This window comes from Mugil cephalus, chromosome 21, assembly GCF_022458985.1.
Source record: "Mugil cephalus isolate CIBA_MC_2020 chromosome 21, CIBA_Mcephalus_1.1, whole genome shotgun sequence".
NCBI classification, from domain to species: Eukaryota; Metazoa; Chordata; class Actinopteri; order Mugiliformes; family Mugilidae; genus Mugil; species Mugil cephalus.
Window position 1 is genome coordinate 8,520,081 of NC_061790.1, and position 19,248 is coordinate 8,539,328.

General features: G+C 43.9%; 1 protein-coding gene across 3 annotated transcripts in view; it reads left to right on the forward strand.

Annotated features, from left to right (window-relative positions):
• The window catches only part of stxbp5a (syntaxin binding protein 5a (tomosyn)), a 90,776-nt gene that overhangs the window by 26,416 nt on the left and 45,112 nt on the right, over positions 1–19,248 (forward strand). For all 3 annotated transcript variants that reach the window (XM_047573830.1, XM_047573831.1, XM_047573832.1), the window contains exons 4-5: positions 7,060–7,141; positions 8,867–8,967. In XM_047573830.1, coding sequence (XP_047429786.1) covers positions 7,060–7,141; positions 8,867–8,967 — 183 coding nt within the window. The remainder of the gene's footprint in view (positions 1–7,059; positions 7,142–8,866; positions 8,968–19,248) is intronic.

The following is a 19,248-nucleotide window of genomic DNA, read 5'->3' on the forward strand; positions in this document are numbered from 1 at the left end:
CAAATACTCAGAGGCCCCAACAGAGTTTAATTGTTTGCCTGCATAATAAATCAAACGTGTCAGGAAGGATTATTTATACAAGGACTGTGTTAAACAAATGAATCACCGGTTTTCTCTACGCTACGTTTTTCCTGATGTGTGTATCTGTGTCAGCGCCCGAGGATCACGTTTGTGGGTTTTTTTTGCCCGCGTTTCAGTATAACTGCATGACAAGGCTTGTGTTGTTTTGTTTTTTTTTTTTGTCGGAAATTCTGGAGGGACTGCAAATCTTGTAGATTTGTCGCACTCTCTTCTGCCGTCGATGTATCAGGTGCTGCCTGAATGCTCCGGTGGAGGGAAGGGGGAAGGAAAACAAATGAACAGAAATAAAGTCAGAGGGCCCCTTAAGCGCTACGATGTGTAAATCTCCCGAGCTCAAAGGGGCGAAGACCTGCGTCCGGGGGAGCCCGAGTGCTCCCGCAGTCTGCGCCAGCACCTTGGTGGGATGCTTGTCATTGTCCCTGCTGTTGCTAAGCGACAATTGAAAACCTGTTTAAAGTGCATTTTGTGCTCAAGTTGAGGCGTTTTTTTGAAACTGGACTGACCAGGGTGCTGCAAAGAGCGAAACAAATGAAGCCTCTTTATCAGGAGCACATTTTTTCACCTAGTGGTGTCAACATTGTAAAGCAAGGACCCGGGTGGGCGCGCAGAATGGCCTGTATGGTTGTAACGACAAAAGGAAATGTAGTGTAGTATACACCAGTCAGGCATAAAATTATGACCACCTTCGTAATATTGTGTAGGTCTCCCTTGTGCCTCCAAAACAGTTGTGACTCACTAGCGAAAGGACGTGGGTCTTTTGAGGGTGTCCTGTGGTGTCTGGTAACAGGATGTTGTCGGTGGGGCGTCTTTGGGTTGAGGGGAAGGGGCCTCTATAGGTCAGACTTTTTCAAGTACAGGTAACATCCACACAGATGCCAGGTCTGAAAGTTTCCCAGTAGAACAATGTATTGTCACAATATGATCAATGTTACTCACTTCTCCTGTCCGTGGTTTTAATGTTATGGCAGATTTTAATAGTAGTTCATGTAGTGTAAATGATATCGGTATAATAACCGACTAGCTGCTGCATCACAGTGCGTTTAATTCAGTTTTAAGCGGCGCAAAGTAATTAAGAAAAAGGCTGACTTATGAGAGGCGGACATGGCGGCTCGGTGATGGCGGTCACAGTGCAGGGTCGGACCGTGGCCTGGAGGAAGAGGGACGCAGCTCCCTCAGCAGCCTTTAAATTTGACGTAAACAGCCAGGGGGAGTGCAAGCGATAGGTGACATGGGATCGTTCAGGCGGGCCGAGGTCAAGGTCTGCAGCGGAGGCATTACGGATGATTTGCGGGGTATTGCCTCCAAATGGGAGCTGAGTAATGTGAGGACAAGCTGCTGAGCCCGGTCCTTCGTGGGTGTGGTTGGGGTCTTTGCAACATTGTTTCTTTCCTTATTACGGCGCTGTTTCCTCGGTTTATCGCTCCCCTGTCGAGCTCCTGTCCTTTAACTCCGCCGCTGTTTTCGCCTTCGGTTTTCTGCCTCCTATACTTCCACCGCCGCCTCATCCCCGTCTCCGGGTCCAAAGCCTTGCAGGTTGTGCCTCGCGGCCCCCTGCCCCCTCCCCTCCCTGGCAGGGTGATGTATGAGCGGCTAGCTTTGACGTCACTCCAGGCCCAACGTCATAGCAACTCAGTGCTCTCAGGCGTGCTCTTCTCTTCGCTGCCTCTCCCTTATTCCTTCCCCTCTCTATCCTCCGTGATATCTTACCCCTGCCTCCCTTTCTCTGTCATGTCTCTCTGTCATTTTTCATCACTTTGGTTCATGCTAAAATATAATCTTGGCTCTCTTTTTTGCCCACCGTCTGTCTTGTTCTCACCCTCTCTATTCTCGCCGAGCGCCTCATCCACCCCTTCATTTCACTATTTATTCCTCCCGCAGACGCACAAATATAGACAGGCCTGACATGTTTGAGGTAAGCAGCCCTTCTCTCATGCAACGCACAGCCTCATCCCTGCTTAGTTACATTTATCAAGATCAGCCCCTATTCCTGGATGGCTTCATAAAACCCCGCAGTCTGTCTGCATCCCACAGCCAGCTCCCTCCGCGGAGGCTTTCGCTTCGCCCAGATGCCCAGTGACTCACCTTTATCCGTCAGGAATGCTGCCCGTGGCTTTGGTAAAAATAAATATAAGGAGAGCAGCGCACAAGTGAATTATCAGTCAACTTTGACTTCCAGAACGGCTTGGGAAAATTTCATCGGACTTGACAAGACTGGAAGCTGACCCACTTTCTGCTTTCGCTCCTCTGTCTTCCTGTCTTTCTTGTCTCACTGCTTATCGCTGCCCGCGGTCAGTCTGTCCACTTTGAGAGAGTTGGTGCAGTGTGGGGAGAGGGTATGCGGGGCTGCGATAGAGACCTCGCTCGTCTTAAAAAAGAATGAGGAATGCTCTTGTCAGCAACTGTGACACATCTTCTACCGAGCCAGTCCCATGTGGACTGAGCCGGGGCATTTCGGAGCAACTTTGAGTCATGTTTGTTAAAATGCCGGAAAGAAAGCGCACGGCTGAGGATGTCGGAGACCTTCTCTCGCAAAGGGATGCACGGTCTTTTATAAGGTTCAGGGATGAAAGACCTGTTGTTCATGACTCTCAATATCATTTGTGATTAATTTTAATTAATGATACAAATAAGATCAATATGCGAAAAAAAGATAATGTTCATTTTAGGAAGTCGTCCGCTCTCTCTTTTTTGTCAGCTAATCCAGTGAAATATATTTATTTTTTTAATGTTGCATGTCAAAAGCGAAATGATGTGAAAACGCCCCACAGAAATTGAAATTGTGTTATTTCCCAGCGTGGCGTGAAATCGAGGCAAAAAAAAACACTACTCTGCCAGAGGAAACATGTATTTTTATAGGGAACGCATTCTGACACAGCATAAGTAAACCTAAACAACACAGCGCCGGGGGTTTACAGAAACGAATGCAGAGGCTTCCGTGTACTGGAAAAAATGACTGAATTACCGTCGGGTAATGAGAGCAGCAGAAAGGGCGTTCAAATAAATAACGCGGTGTTGCTTTTAGGAAGCAGTGGTCGTCTGAACAACAGAATTTACAGCAGTCATTGATGAATTAATCTCACAGCCTTTGCAGAGCATTTATGTACAGTTGCAGATGATTAATAAAAGATTTGCTGGCCTCACTTTTCAGTGATTCATTTTACTGTTGTTTTCTTGATTAATTGTTGGTGGTCTTTGGTTATTTTTGCATTGAAATGTACTCTCAGTTGGATGCATGTGCATGTAAAGAGAAGACTACAAAGCTGTGGAGGAACTCAGGCCCGCATCCACTGAATCTTAGCCTTCTCATTGCAAAGTCCTGTTGCTGCATTTTTTATGGGCATTTCCATGCCAACTTGAAAACAAAATCGGGGCGTTTTCATCCTCAAAGACCGGCGTGAATTTATTTTGCAGGATGTTTTTTTATGATGGCGTCTAATGTGCGCGTAGGACGGCCGCCTCCCTTCAGAGAGAAGGCAGTGAGAGCAGTTTAAAAAGCACAACCTTAAATCCTCGCCTCTTTCACTCTCTTTCTTTGGCCCTGGATGATTTGGTTGCCAGGCAACATTAGGACGGAGTTTTCAATTAAGTCACTTTGAGTTAGGCGGCCTCTGCCGTCGCTGGGTCCAAACCATCCTGACTAACACCTGACTGGCGCTGCTGCTGCTGTATGCGCTTTCTGTGCCAAGGTGAAAGATAAATTGTGTGAAGAAGGAGGAATCAGAATTAACATCGAGTTCTTGGCTCTTCTCTCAACATTTATTAATTTTACTAGGGAACAATTTATCTACAGTTGTTCTTAACCTTCAAAAAAAGGCGAGACGTCGTATCAAAACTCTATGAGTCCAGTTGCATTTTTTAAACGCCTTTTGGATTACCATGACCTGAATGACTGAGAACCATCACAGACATATCAATTAAAAGGCCTTATCACTATACCTCGACCCCTACGAAATGACTTGTTGTCTCTTACTTGCACATTTGGCTCACATAGATGTCAGTGAGCGTCCTTCTCTGAGTCTGTGTCAGTTTAGCCGGCAGCAGCAGCAGCAGACCGGGGCAGACCAGGTCAAGTGGAGAGAGCGCTGGGGTTCTCTGTCCTCATCCACTGGGTGTGACAGGGATGATGAGCTTTTTGTGTCTCTCATTTAGTCCTAGCATTTTGAGTAGCAGTAGCAGTTTCACTCAGCTTCTTAAACGCATGCGTGTCCAAAGGTTTTCAGGTACGTGACCGGATCGTATTGAGTTCACGTCTTGGGACTTCAGTGACCAACGCGTCGTTCGCTTTGGTGACATGTGAGCATACACTCCATAGCTGTGTGTGTGTGTGTGTGCGCTGCATTGAGCTGTGAGCTGTTTCCGTGTGGAACCCAAAGCCTCAGGATTGATGAATGCACTTTCTCACTCTGAAGGTATTTTCTAGTTTCAGTTCACCTCCTCAATCACACCACAGGAGCCGAATTCTCTGCCAAAGGCATTTAGGATAGAGCTGCATTCGGATTCCGTTTTGGAAGAGGCTGTAAAATAAAAAGCCCAATTGTAGAATTTGAGAGGCTCGCTGAAGCCCAGTAAAGCCGTTTAAGGTGAAGACAATTTTCAGGCAGTATTCGATGAGCGGTAACAGGTCAGTTTGGTGTCTTAAGTTGACTGATCCCAAGCTCTCAAGGGTTTCCTGAAGGTCAGAGAGGCGCCTATATGGGCCATAAGAAGTTTCGAGCTTTTTCAGGCTAAGCTCTTTTCATGGCTACTGACGCAGAAGGAGATATGAACTTCACTGACCTGGCGACGGCCTCCAGGTGTCATAGTTCAAGGCCGCTCAATCCCCTTGGGGGCTTATTGGCTGGAATCCAGTGAAAGCTTGTGGATTTCTTTTATGGTCAGATCATCAGTGGGAGAGATATAGTCCTTTAATTGCCTGCTTAAGGGGCGTTGGGGAAAGGCTAAATCCACCTAAAGGGTTGAAGGGTGGGTTTCAGGCAGCATAAAGGCTGCTGAGGCTGTAAGCTCTCTCATGGGTCGAGGACCACGAGAATGATGTCCAACAAACGGCTGGTTATTTACACAACCCAGCTGCTGCAGAGCAGTATTTGGATTTGATGTGATTCATTCGGGGTGGATTTAAGGCCATCTTGCTGAGTCTCCTGCTACGATCAGACACAACATCATGACCGCGTTCCTAATATTGCGCAGGTGTCCACCAAAACAGTTGGGACTCATGAGAGAATGGACGTGGGTCTTCTGAGGGTGTCCTGTGGTGTCTGGAAACAGGATGTTGTTAGTGCGGGGCCTTTGGGTGCTATGGGTTGAGGGGAGGGGCCTCTGTGGATCATCGCACAGATACTTCAAGTTTGGGATCTAGTAAATTTGGAGGCCAGGTCAACACTTGGAACTGTTTTTCATGTTTTTTGACATGGTGGGATTGGATCATTGCTATCGGGGTCTTGTCTAGATGAGTGCTACATGTCTAAGTAATATCCACATACAGTATATGAATGTCAGGTCCAAACGTTTCCCAGCCAAACAGTGAATTGTCACAAGATGGTGAACTTTATTAAGCGATCATAATCTTATGCCTGATCAGTGTACGTTGACTGTGTCCTTAGCTCTGTTTTAGACTAATCCAGCTCCTGATCCAGTGTCCAGTCAAGTTATGGGACAGCAAACCTAAACCACCGTGGATTTATGACTTAAAGCTTACCTTTGTTATTCTCACACAACCATTTCATCCATCGTTAATATGAAAATATTGATTGTAGCAGCGTTAAGCACTCGAGTATCAGTGAAACACAAGCCTCTAAAGGGTTGTAATGAGTATACTGTGTATTTACAGTATTCTGTCTGTTTAATGATAAATCATCAAAACAATAATCAAAATCAGCCATTCTCATCTCATTCTCCGTGTTTTTTGTTGTTTCTTTTTAATCACACAGAGGAAGGGTTCTTTTATAATGACTGATAAGTCTGTATTATAAGTAGCTGCATGTGTCCGAATGGGCTTCAGCTGGAAAACTCTGCAGGCAATTTACAATGGACGGCCACACGCACACGCATGCTAATGATGAGCAATAGTGCCTTCCCTTGGGTGTTAACACCTCTATGTGCCCCTGTATGAAAAATTGCCACCCCCCCCCCACCTTGATGCTCATGGGAGGAATGAATTGACATAATCAGTAAGCTCACCTATTCACTCTCCTCAGGAAGAGGAGCTCATTATTCTCTGTCGGTGCCCTCCTCTTTCCCCGCTTCTTTCTCTCGTTTTATTTTCCGGCTTCCACCCCCCCAACCCCAACCCCATCCCCCCTTCTCTGCATCTTTTGTCAGAGTTGGCCGTATCCTCTCACTCCTTTTCACTTTGCGGGATTATTGTCTCATCCGCTCACATAAGGCGCACCTCTTCTCATCTGATCCATTTTATATATGTTTGGATATCCGAGCCGTCCCCTTCTCATAAGCTCCCCCGCTCAATCTTGTGACACTTCTATTGTTTCACTCTACCTCTGCAGGTATCATCCTCTTTTTTTTTGCGCATGGCTCTATATTTTATTCCTTGTAAGCACACTCTGCCAACAGAACAGTTTTTGCAGTCGCCTACAGTATGCGGTTCACCTTAGCGTTTGGCATCTGATTGCATTTACGCTGAGAACATGCTGTCCTTTTAAAATAAAGCTACCGCATAGGGCATATAATGAGGTAAGGGATGTGACACGAAGGCGTGTGGAGGGTCTAAACTACAGTAGTGCGGTTTTGCAATCTGAAGATCTTTCCTTGTTCGGGGGCTTGAATATGTTCAAGTTACAGATGTCATGACCTTTGAGTCAGGTGTAGTGACCTTCAAACCCCTCAAATGCTGAGGCAACTCATGTAGATGCAGCACACGCTAGAAAGCCTACACGAACAGGAAAAAAAATAAATTAAAAAAAGAGGAAGGTTTGGTCCGTTAATTAGCCACAGTGTTTCGTTCCTTGACCGGTGACCCCTCAGGTTTGGACGTCCTGGTGTGGAGTGCTACTGCCAACACGAGACTGGAGCGGCCGTCATCCAGCTGCAGTTTCTTATCAATGAGGTAGGTCACAAAAAAAAAAAAAAAATGTCATCGACAGGGGAATGCTACAATGGAAATAAATATATAGACTTGTGAGTAGTTGCTACAGCTGTAAAAATGTTTTAGTATAAAACCAACAGCACATGAAGTGGTTAATTTATTCATTTGGGGTAAATAATATACTGGACTCTGCTTAGCATAGCTATCCCACAATGCAATGCAGCTGAGATTAGGGTGGTAGGTTACCAATGTTACAAGCAGTTGAACCCATATAGACCCCTTCATGGCCTACGTCACTGTGAGTCACGATGTTAACTGGAGGCTGTCGCTTTCAACCGTGAAAAGGTCGTCTTGCTGTATTTGTGTGGTGACAAAACCGAAAACATGAAGTTTTATCAGGTACCAGCCACTGCCAATTGTTGACAACTTTGGTTTGGCGATTAAAAGAAAGGACTGGAGTTAGACAATCAACAACACACACATTTCTTATCGGAGAAGATTACTATGTAATGCATCATCAGTTTCAGCCTGAATAAAGTTATGAGTTAGAATAAATTGTGACTGAAATTATATTAACGTAATGCTTATTAAGGAGTCTTGTTACACATTAATGCTAATGCTAACACAGCATTAGTTGCGTGTTTCTGGGGTGACCAAGAAGAAGTTGTTTACTACGTTACCCTCCACAGTGGTTCCACTTACTTCTTGTAATATCTTTGTGGGAGAATCTTCACTTGATAAAGACAGACCAGGCTTCATCCCCTCTGTGTCCTCCTTTGGTCAAATCATCCATCCAGTGAGTGAGAGTGTAGGGGTCCGTGAATATAGTCCCAGATAGAGTCATTCACTTTTTAAAATAACACTCACGTTCTCAGAGAGTGAGTGTATTAGTATGTTCTCTAAAATATGCGTTTTCCTTGCACATTCTTGCCAGAACAGTCCATCGAAACATGCTAACCGCCGTTTACAAGCTGTAGCATGTTTAGCATCCAGTTAAGCCCCGCCCCTCAAAAAACATTGTTTACAAACCGTGAAGGGGTCTATTAAGCATGTTGCAGTGGTAGCCATGATTGTTTGCTAGTTTTAGTCATGGCTGCTTGTGTTTAAACACACCATTGGTAATGTATTGGGTGTGCTGATGCATTTATTAAATGAAAACAACCCCCACTCTTGAAGGACAGTATCGTACCTAACAGCTGTTTGCATCAGTCCTTTTAATATCAGTCAGGGCAGAACTCTCCCAACCCTTGTTAAGAATTTGCTCAACTAAAATAGGCAGCTCTGTGCTGTCGGTCATTTTTTTTTTTTTTTTTGATGAGCTGGAAACATGCTGCCTGGAATACCTACAGACATTTCTGATTCATTTTATGTAATTTTTTTTTATGAAAAATGCAGTAATTCATGCTCAGTTGTGTGCGCTTGCTTGTCAGCGTCTGTGTGACTGTGACTCAGCAGCTGAAAACAAACCCTCAGGGAGATGGAGATGATTTTTAGTGCCTCCCACACACACACACACACACACACTCATGTATATACGTCTTATGAATCATTATTGTTACCTGGGAGAAAGCTGGCTGATAAAAAATTATTTTCCAAGGGATGCGGTGTGACTAATGCCTGTCATGCTCACAGATAAAATGTGCAGTCTGTAGATATGTTTATTGGAATTTCTATAGTTATGACTAACGGTATGCAAATTAAGTTTTGTTAAGATAGAATGAAATGTGTGTGCCCCTGTTCTGACAGGGAGCGCTGGTGAGTGCTTTGGCTGACGACAGCGTGCACCTGTGGAACCTGAGGCAGAAGAGACCAGCCATCCTCCACTCCCTCAAGTTCAACAGAGAGAGGTGAGCAGCCCACACGAAACTGCATGTCAGTGGTCGACGACGATGCCGCTGTCCTTTTTTTTTTTTCTCAGCTATTCCTCTCCATGCTCAGTTAGATCTCCACACTTGGTCTGGTGTAACATGAACTGTGGCTTTCCGAGCGGGAGGGAGCGAAGGGGGGGGTTGGGGTTGCATCACAGTTTCCCGTCTGTGTCGAGTGTTACTTTTTTCTGTCATGCTGTATGCAAACAGACAGAATTTCATTTGGCAAATGTGTCTGCGCGCCTTCAAAAATTGTGCACAAGGCAAACGAGGTGGCAGAGAGGCTGGTGCTCGCTCTCTGTCTATTTCTGCCTCTGTTGGTCTCGAACTAAATGCTCTTTATCTGGGTCACTTACTCTGCCTTTGAGGATTTCCCATCGCTGGGGCGCAGGTGTGAAGCTATCCCAACACCTGAATGTTTACACCAGCAGGTTGTTCTCCACACGCGCACACACACACGCGCACACACACACACACACACACACACACACACACACACACACACACACACACACACACACACACACACAGACTTACAGACAGATCATAAACACACACACAAGCTATGTGCAAGCAATGCAAACTTTAAGAAATGAAAACGTTACAGTATGTTTTTTTAGGTAGTATTTTGCAGTATTAAGTACAAGGTATGTGCGTTTTATATTATTGCTAATCAATTTTAAAGCACATGATAATGTGCTAGGTTTAAAAAAACTAAACATTTTCTATTTAAATCATTTGAAAGATCTGAAGTGGATACATAACACCCTTGGATTGCCATTTCCAATATCCTCTCATTAAAAATCTTGCTACGGTCTCACCAATTTCGGATGACTTGCCAACTACGGCACGGTCAGACCAGAAAGCTCATTTATTTGAGCATTTGGGATTTAAAAAGTATGTCGACAGAGAAGATCTGGGGAAAAGTATATGAACTTCTTTTTTAATAATACACCAGGTCAGAATTATTTTTCAGAATTTTATTTGCATCAGTAGGGTTTTCAAAATCTCTTTCATAACTTATCATAACTTATCATAGCAAAATTGTAAATTCTATAAACAAACCGATATTAAATTAGATTATCGTAATTATCATTGTGATGTAACATAGCTGCCACCATCTTCTAGCTCAGTGGTTCTTGTGTCTAAAAAAGCTAAGAGTCCATCCAGCTGATGTTTGAACATTCATTGTAGACACATATGCATATAAACTATATGAACTTTTTTTTACCTAGCTGCTATCTAGCTTCTAGTTGACCAATCACATGTCCATGTACGAAAATGACTGAGGGTTGCAAGTTGAGAGATTACCGATTTTTGGCCTGTTAAGTAGCTCGCATGTTTTTAATGAGAACCAAAAACAACAGATATGTGTATACATTTTATTATTCAGTAACCCTGCCATTAGTATTTTATTTAACATGGCTTATCAAATTTCGACAACCTAACCACCCTGCTCCTTGACGATGGGCTTTGACCCCAGGTTGGAAGCCATTGGTTCTAGATGAAGACTTCAGATACAGTAGATTTAGATTACATGAGCAAGCTTACAGTTTTGAATTTTTAACTACAAAGTTCAGTTTTATCCTTTTTTTTTTTTTTTTTTTCAAATTCTGTTCTGCTCATTATTTTTCATCCATCTCCAGCTCCCAATCAAGGTCTCTTTCTAAACCTAATGGATGATAGTATTCTACTATAGTCATTACCTTTAAAAAAAAAAGTTATGACTTGGACTTAGACGGACTTTAATGATCCACAAGGAAAATTGCTTGGTCACAGTAGCTTAGTTGTTAAAAAAAAGATGGTTTGGTGTAAAAGAAGTTCTGTAACATTCACTGTGGGAGTGGAGCTGAATCAGTCTGCTGGAGAATGAACTCCTCTGCCTCTCTAGTGTTTGGTGTAGTGGATGGGATTGGATTGTCCATGTTAGAGAGCAGTTCCAGTGTCCTCCTGTCCATCACTACACTCCCTACCAATCACATGTCCATGTCCCTTTGGATCAATTGTTGATCTTGCTGAGGTCTTTTTTGCTGGTACTATTCCCCCCAACAAACCACAACAAAGTACAGGGCACTCGCTACAACAGACTGGTAGAAAGACTCTAGTAACTTGCTGCACACATTGAAAGACCTGAGCTTCTTGAAAAAGTAGAGTCTACCCAGGCCTTTCTTGTCCACAGCGTCACTGTTATCTCTCCAGTCCAGCCTGTTGTTCATGTAGACTCCCAGGTACTTGTAGCGGTCCGCTACTTCCACCTCCAGGCCCTGGATGGTGATGGGCTCCACTGCTGTCCTCTTCCTCCTGAAGTCAATGACCAGCTGTTTGGTCGTGTCCTTATTCAGGAGTAGGTGGTTTACCTTGGACCACTCCAAAAGTCTCCTATCAGTGTCCTATACTCCACCTCCTGTCCATCTCTGATACACTCTACCACTCCAGAGTCATCAGAGAACTTCTGCAGGTGGCAGGACCCAGAGCTGTATGAGAAGGAGACAGGGCAGTTTCCCGTGGTGCCCCCACATTACTTGCAACAGATGTTTTACAAGCTATTTAAAAATACAGAAAAACAATGAGTGCATACATTTCAAACTACAGTCAAATTTTAGATGAAATAAAAATGATGCAGTTGACTAATCTCTGAGGTACAAGTGCAGAATCGCTTTACCTCAAGGACGTTGATGTGCACTGTCTCCTCCAATCACAAACGCAGTGATTACCCATCAGAGCCAATCATATCTTTAGCCAGTGATCTGTCACTGTGATAAATGGTGAACGGGTTAAACGTCAGGACTGATGATTTGAGACAACGCTGATGTGATGGACAGGTGGCCAGCAGCGGCTTTTAGGGCAGCTTGTGTTCTTACAGATGCGCTTGACCGCCTCTGACATTTAGTAAGCAGCGTCGTCCAACGCAATGACCCCGAGACACAGCATCAGAGGAGCCTGGTCGCTGCATCTTAAGAGATGTCAAGACAAGAAAGAGAAGTTGCAGTCACTCGAAACATTGGGAATTGGAAGGGGAGAGAAGAAAATTAAACTAAATAAACTGGAACGAGTGAAAATGGCAAAGAAAGACTCTTGTTTGTAAGTCAATTGCAATGTCTTACCAGCTGATATCAGCGTTAGACTCAGACTGGCTGTTCTGTCCCACACAGTGATTTCACTTAAGGGCTTTTCTGTCTCACAGAATACTATTTGATTTGCTCTATTTGTGTAACTGACCATTTGAAATAATGAAAACATGTTTTCTCGGATGTCTCTTTTTATGAGTTTTTTTGGTTGCCTCCTGCATCCCAAAGACATACAGCTTGTGTTAAGTAAAACACATACTGGCTGCGCCACAAATCTTTGCAGTATTTGACATCAGATGCACGAAATATACTAATTGAATCCAGGAGATGTTGTCACTCTGATGAGTAGAAATCACTTACTGTATATAAAGGTGGATGAACGGCTGGTGACACTTAGCATACAGGATGATACTGTGTCGTCTTTAATTTTAGATCCAGAGTTTGGTGCTTGATGTCAACCTTTGTTGGTGTGCTTGAACCTGCATATATAGTAATAGCAATGTTAGGCAATAGCTTATTGATAGATGTCATACATTGTCTTATGGGTCTGTATGTTCAGCTGCTGGCCATCTCAAGAAGAATGAGCAGATTGCTTAGTTATACTCTCACGTTATTAGGTACACCTAGCTAATAAAAGGTTGGGCCCCCTTTTGCCTTCAGAACTGCCTTAATTCTTAGTGGCATACTTTCAACAAGGTGTTGGAACACCTTCCTCAGAGATTTTGGTCCACATTGACATGATAACATCACGCAGTTGCTCCAGATTTGTCAGCTGCACATCTATGATGTGAATCTCCCATTCCACATCCCAAAGGTGCTCTATTGGACTGAGATCTGGTGACTGTGGAGGTACAGTGAACTCATTGTCATGTTCAAGAAACCAGTTTGAGATGATATGAGCTATTATCCTGCTGGAAGTATCCCTCAGAAGATGGGTACACTGTGGTCATAAAGGGATGGGCATGGTCAGCAACAATACTCTGGCTGTGGCATTTAAACCACGCTCAGTTTGTACTAAGGGGCCCAAAGCGTGCCAAGAAAATATCCCCCACACCATAACCCCACCACCAGCCTGAACCGTTGATACAAGGCAGGATGGATCCATGCTTCCATGTTGTTTACACCAAATTCTGACTGATTCTGAAATCAAGAGCCTGTGTGAACTGTAGTATCAGTTTCCTGTTCTTAGCTGACAGGAGTGGCACTCGTTGTGGTCTTCTTTTACTATAGCCCATCTTCTTCAAGGTTGGACGTGTTGTGCGTTCAGAGATAGTATTCTGCATTCCTTGACCTCTAACATCAACAAGGTGTTTTCGTCTACACAACTGCTGCTCACTGGATATTTTCTCTTGTTTCTGACCATTCTCTGTAAACCCTAGAGATGTTGTATGTAAAAATCCCAGTAGATCAGCAGTTTATAAAATACTCAGACCAGCCCGTCCGGCACCAACAACCAAACCACGTTCACTTAAATCCCCTTTCTTCCCCGTTCTAATGCTCAGTTTGAAATTATACATGCCTAAACGCATTGAGTTGCAGTGCAATGATTGGCTGATTAGCAATGTGTGTTAACAAGCAATTGACCAGGTGTACCTAATAAAGTGGCAATTTATACAATAAAATAAAATATCTCAATATTATCTTTACTGTGTGTGACCATCCACACCTCTTTACATGCATGCAATATGCATATACGAGCTCAGAACAAGTAATTTGTCTAGCTTCTTTAATGCAGTTACTCGAACAATAACAATATATTTTCCACTGAGGTCCTACTGGAGAAAATATCTTTCAGTCCTCACAATTTGAGTAGAAATGAAATTATTTAGGTGAAATGTATTTGTATCTTATGTAATGGTATCTAATTATGTTCATTTGTTTGCAGATCAACACTCCATTTGCCTTCTCTGTGTACTTACATACACCTCCTCAGTTCTCCACAGCTATTATTATAATAGCTATACCCCAAGGAGTAGACTCCAGAGTTAATGGGACCTGGATGAGCTTTGTTAGGCTTGTTTTGCTACAACTTTTAGCACTCAGTGTAGCCAATTGCAGTCTGCTTTTAAGATATAACCATCTGTTATCTCTGCTTTGTTTAGTTTATATGGAAATGTGCATGCTTTTGTCGCATGGATCACAACTTTTCAGTCATGTAGTCTTGAAACAAAATAGCACGAGGGTACAAATCTCCAAAATCAAGATCACACAGAAGTGTCACTTGAAGTTAAGCGTGACCGCTGAAGTGAAGAAACAGCGTCGACCATTTTCAAGGCTGACGTGTCGCAGGATTGAATCAGACAGATCTGTAGAAACTGTAAAAAGTCTCAGTCACCCGCCGCCTCTCTGTCCCATCTTTTTACCGTAGCTTTCTGTCTTTCTTCTCCCCTTCTCTCACTGCTTGTTCAAAGCTTGACTTTAACTTGTCGGCACTGGGAGGACGGTGCAGCCATTTCCTCCTCCTACAAAAGGACAGTCACGCATTCAGAACTGCCAAGACAACCTCCTAGCAGGATGCAATATAAGAAAAAAAAGCAAAAAAAACACAGTCACCAGCCAAATGAAACACTAAGGCCATCCTTCAAGGATTATCAGTAGCTCAAGATCTCAAGATCGAGGGTTAATAAAGTTACGCAACAAAACGTATTTTCTCATGATGAAGAGTCAATTATTCGTTGTCACGCGTTATCACAACTAAACAAAAGGGCTCTTTCTCTTCTTACTTAAACAGAGCGATGATTGCTGGTCTATTATTACCACTAGAAATTGATATTGTCTGCTCTAACGATGTAACTGTTGCAAAACAAAACTGGGATTGATGCCTTGACTGTCTCTTCTCCCTGTAATGTGGCCTCCTCTACAGTAATGACAGCAGTGTTGAATGCTGCAGGGGCTCGTTTTCGAATTCTACGCAATTACTGCAGCTCGTGATCTTAAGAAAGCGAAACTTATTTTCTTGTGATAAATGATCTTGTTATCCCGGAGAAATCGAGACCTTTTCTATCCTCTAGATAACGAGATGAATTAACCTGTTATCTTGAGACGATGGTATTGGGAAAAATAATTTAAATCACGGCTGTCCTTGACTTCCATATGTCTGCTCCTCAACAAATGCTCCCGAATGTTTGAGCCTCATTAAAGTGCTCTCCACTTATCACATGAAAAAAAATGCAAGCATGTCTGTTGTTGGCTTTTGTACAGCTGTATTTAAAGGGCTGCTATATGTATCTTCAGTGTCAAGCTAAGATATACACTCACTTGCCGCTTCATTAGGCACACCTGTTCAATTGCTTGTTCACACAAATAGCTAATCAGCCAATCACATGGCTGTAATTTAATGTATTTAGGAATGTAGAGGTGATCAAGACAACTTGCTGAAGTTTAAAGCGATCATCAAAATGTGGAAGAAAGGAGATTTAAGTGATATTTGAACGTGACATGGTTGATGGAGCCAGACAGGGTCCATCATTTGGTGTAAACAACATGGCACGCTTTGGGCCCCTTAGTACAAACTGATTTAAACCATAAATGCCACAGCCTACCTGAGTATTGTTCCTGACCATGTCCAGTCAGGAACAGTGAACTGGAGGACAGTTCACTGTCCTCCAGTGGCCTCCACAGTCACCAGATCTCAATCCAATAGAGCACCTTTGGGATGTGGTGGAACGGGAGCTTGGCATCATAGATGTGCAGCTGACAAATTTGCAGCAACTAGCACTAGCGCGGTGTACCTAATAAAATGGCTAGTGAGCATAGATCAGCTTACACAGGACACCCTCGGAAGACCCATGTCCATTCTCTGATGAATCTCAACTGTTTTGGAGGCATAAGGGAGACCTACGCAACATTAGGGAGGTGGTCATAATGTTATGCCTGATCGGTGTACGTTTTAGAGGTTGGAAAGTAGAGATAGCTAGTAGGCATTTTACTCCACTGTAGAAAGAGCCTGGGCTAGGTGTTCCCAATCACCTACTTAGCGCACGGACCTGAGTGTTATTGATTTAGCTCTCTACAGTATCTCTTAACAAGAGAGCAATTCATTCTAACGCCCAAAATGTTAAACTGTTCCTTTAATAGACGGTGGCGACATTCACTGAGCTCAGCTCTCTTGCTTAATGTCTGTCTGTAGCTGCCCTGAAATTAAATTCATGGGCTCGTGGTTACAACATGGGAAGCTCAAATGGTTGCATCAGTCGTAAGACGTTAGCACACCACTGCTAGGCAACTGTTGCCATTTAGAAGCCAAGAGGCACTTTAGCAAACTGAGGGCCAGGCAACTTAATGTAGAAAATGCAGAAGGAATAAAAGATGAGACTGTAAAACTGTCCCTTTACGAGCTTATGAATACAACAAGAGGATACCCTCCATAAAAATTGTTCTTTCCCACCTTAACATGGCTCTAAATTCACCTTTATAAATCTATATGGTGCTTTTCATCGCAGGGCCCGTTCCAATACTCCAAACTAGACCTTCCCTTCTTCTACCCCTCTTTGCCCTGATCAGAATTTAAGTTGATGGGTGAAAGCAGTGTTGCAGAAAGCCCCCACTCGCTCCCCCCCACCCAACGCCTCAGCGTCGGCATCCATTCACATCAGATCTCAGGCGCTAGGAGAGAGGAGGGAAGGGAGGAGAGGAGGAGAGGAGGAGTTGAGACAGACTGGGCCTCAGCCAGAGAGCAGTGAGTCAGTCTGTGGGAAGGAGTGTGGGGATGGAGGGAGCGCAAAAGAAATCCTGCCGAGTCATTCTGGCGTAGGATGCGCTCGTCACCTCCTGGCCTCGCAGGAATGCACTGCAGATGTGGATGCTTTCCTCAAAACGGGGCGATTGCGATGGAGGGAGATTTTGGCGGGGGAGGGGAGGGGAGGGGAGGGGAGGGGAGTGAACGAATGACACATCTCGTTTGCTGCAAATCTGGTTAAAGCTGCTCGAATCTCTGGTTTGATACCAGCAGGGGCGTCTCTCGAAGTATTTATTTTTAAAGGCGGTAAATCTTGTCTTAGATGTGTCCACTTTGCAGTTTGTTGAGGTTGTGTCAGTCACGTGACTTAACATTTGTTGCAGACCTGTTGATTTACCTCCCTCCTGTGAGTCTTTCCTCTCCATCTTAACCTCGTAACTGTGCAAATATGCTTTAAAAAGATGACTTGGATTGCGTCTGAGGATGTGTGTGCGTGCGGATTCAGTCTGCTATTAAATTTCGATCTTTTTAATTGCCACCCTGTGGTAGACTGGGGCAGATTAGACCTCAGAACATCCAGCCTGGAGCTTTGCCAAACATTTACTTCTGTTTGATCTGTGCTCTCTTATTCATGGCCAATTTGTCGCGTGTCCAAAAGGTATTGAACAATTAATATTAAATTATAGATTTTTTTTCCTGCTTCTTTTGTTGCTGCGTAATCCTCCCATCTTTTCGGAATCTCCATTCCAAACTATACCGGGAGGGGTATCGGCAGCCTCAATTACTCCTAAAACTCTCAGCCATTGTAGAAGTTTATAGCAGCCATATAATAATTTAATGAAGAGATGATTTGATATTTTAATATTTGCCATTAGTCTTGAGCCTTGATGTGTAATAATAGCTCAGATAAGCATAAAGACTAAGGAATACTTACTGCGTGCATGGTTATTGTCTAGTTGTCCATTCAGGTGTTGCGGGGTCGGTGGTCCAGTTGAAAAGGGAAGGTGACACTAGATCAAGGCATGACAGGCAGAAGCAGATTACTCCATTTATAAGAATCATCCCGGTTTGCGGAGAACCTCACATAAAACCATGCATTGGAAAAGATGATTTTTCTGAAGTATCCCCTCACCCCAATTCGGCGGCGGTGAACCGTGCCTTCATGCGTCTAGCCCACAGTGCAGTTAGTCTCGGAGTTGGACTGCGTGGCAGGCGTCTGTCATTTCGGAGGCAGCGCGCCTGGCCCCCGGGCCTCCAGGCTGGCAGCTGCCTTTGTGCGTCGTGACCACTCGAAGCAGGAGATTTCACCAGAAGACGCACGCACACGCAGCAAGTGTGAACACAGTGACGTGCTGGCGAACAACGGCATGGTCGCACACACGCGGGCACGTGCTAACAGACTGCGAGCAAATGCAAATGTGTATAATTGTTCTCCTGATTCTACCTCTCAGTTGTTGCTTTCTTCATCAGTCGGCCTGCGTGCGTGCGATCATACGCACATCAGTCATATTGATATGCATGCATTTACAAACAGCACATGTGCAATTACACTAAATCAGATGAGCAAGTAATCCAGACAAGGATGTATAGATACATAGACCAACCCTCATATGCATAGTCGAGGCACATCTGTTTGTACAGATGGAAAAGGACGTTAAACTCCATAAACAGTCTGCTTGTACTGTGTACGAGGAAGCCACAGTTCTCATGTTACTTTCCTGGATGAGTCTGTACATCTCAGTGGTCAACTGGACACATTTGGTTAATTTAGCTCCTGCAAACTTTGCCTCCTAAAAAATAATATAATTTCACATTCAACCAGTAACTTATAGTTGAGTGTTCTGCACGAGATGTTTCCATTTTAGTGGTCGTCCTCAGGCAACTTGATACTAACTCCTCAGAAACATATTTGGCAGGACATGTTTGCTGCCTACACTCATCGGCCACTTTATTAGGTACACTTTGCTAGTAAAAGGTTGGACCCTTTTGTCTTCAGAACTGCCTTAATTCTTCTGACATACTTTCAACAAGGTGTTGGAAACATTCCTCTGAGATTTTGGTCCATATTGACATGACAGCATCACACAGTTGCTGCAGATTTGTCGGCTGCACATCTATGATGAGAATCTCCTGTTCCACCACATCCCAAAGGTGAAATACTGGATTGAGATCTGGTGACTGTGGAGGCCATTGGAGTACAGTGAACTCATTGTCATGTCCAAGAAACCAGTTTAAGATGATATGAGCTTTGTGACGTTATCCTGCTGGAAGTATCCGTCAGAACATGTGGTCATAAAGGGATGGACATGGTCAGCAACAATACTCAGGTAGGCTGTGGCATTTAAACCATGCTCAGTTTGTACTAAGGGGTCCAAAGCGTGTCAAGAAAATATTCCCCACACCATTACACCACCACCAGCAGCCTGAACCGTTGATACAAGGCAGGATGGATCCATGCTTTCATGTTGTTTATGCCAAATCCAATTTTGATCTCACTTTCCTGTTCTTAGCTGA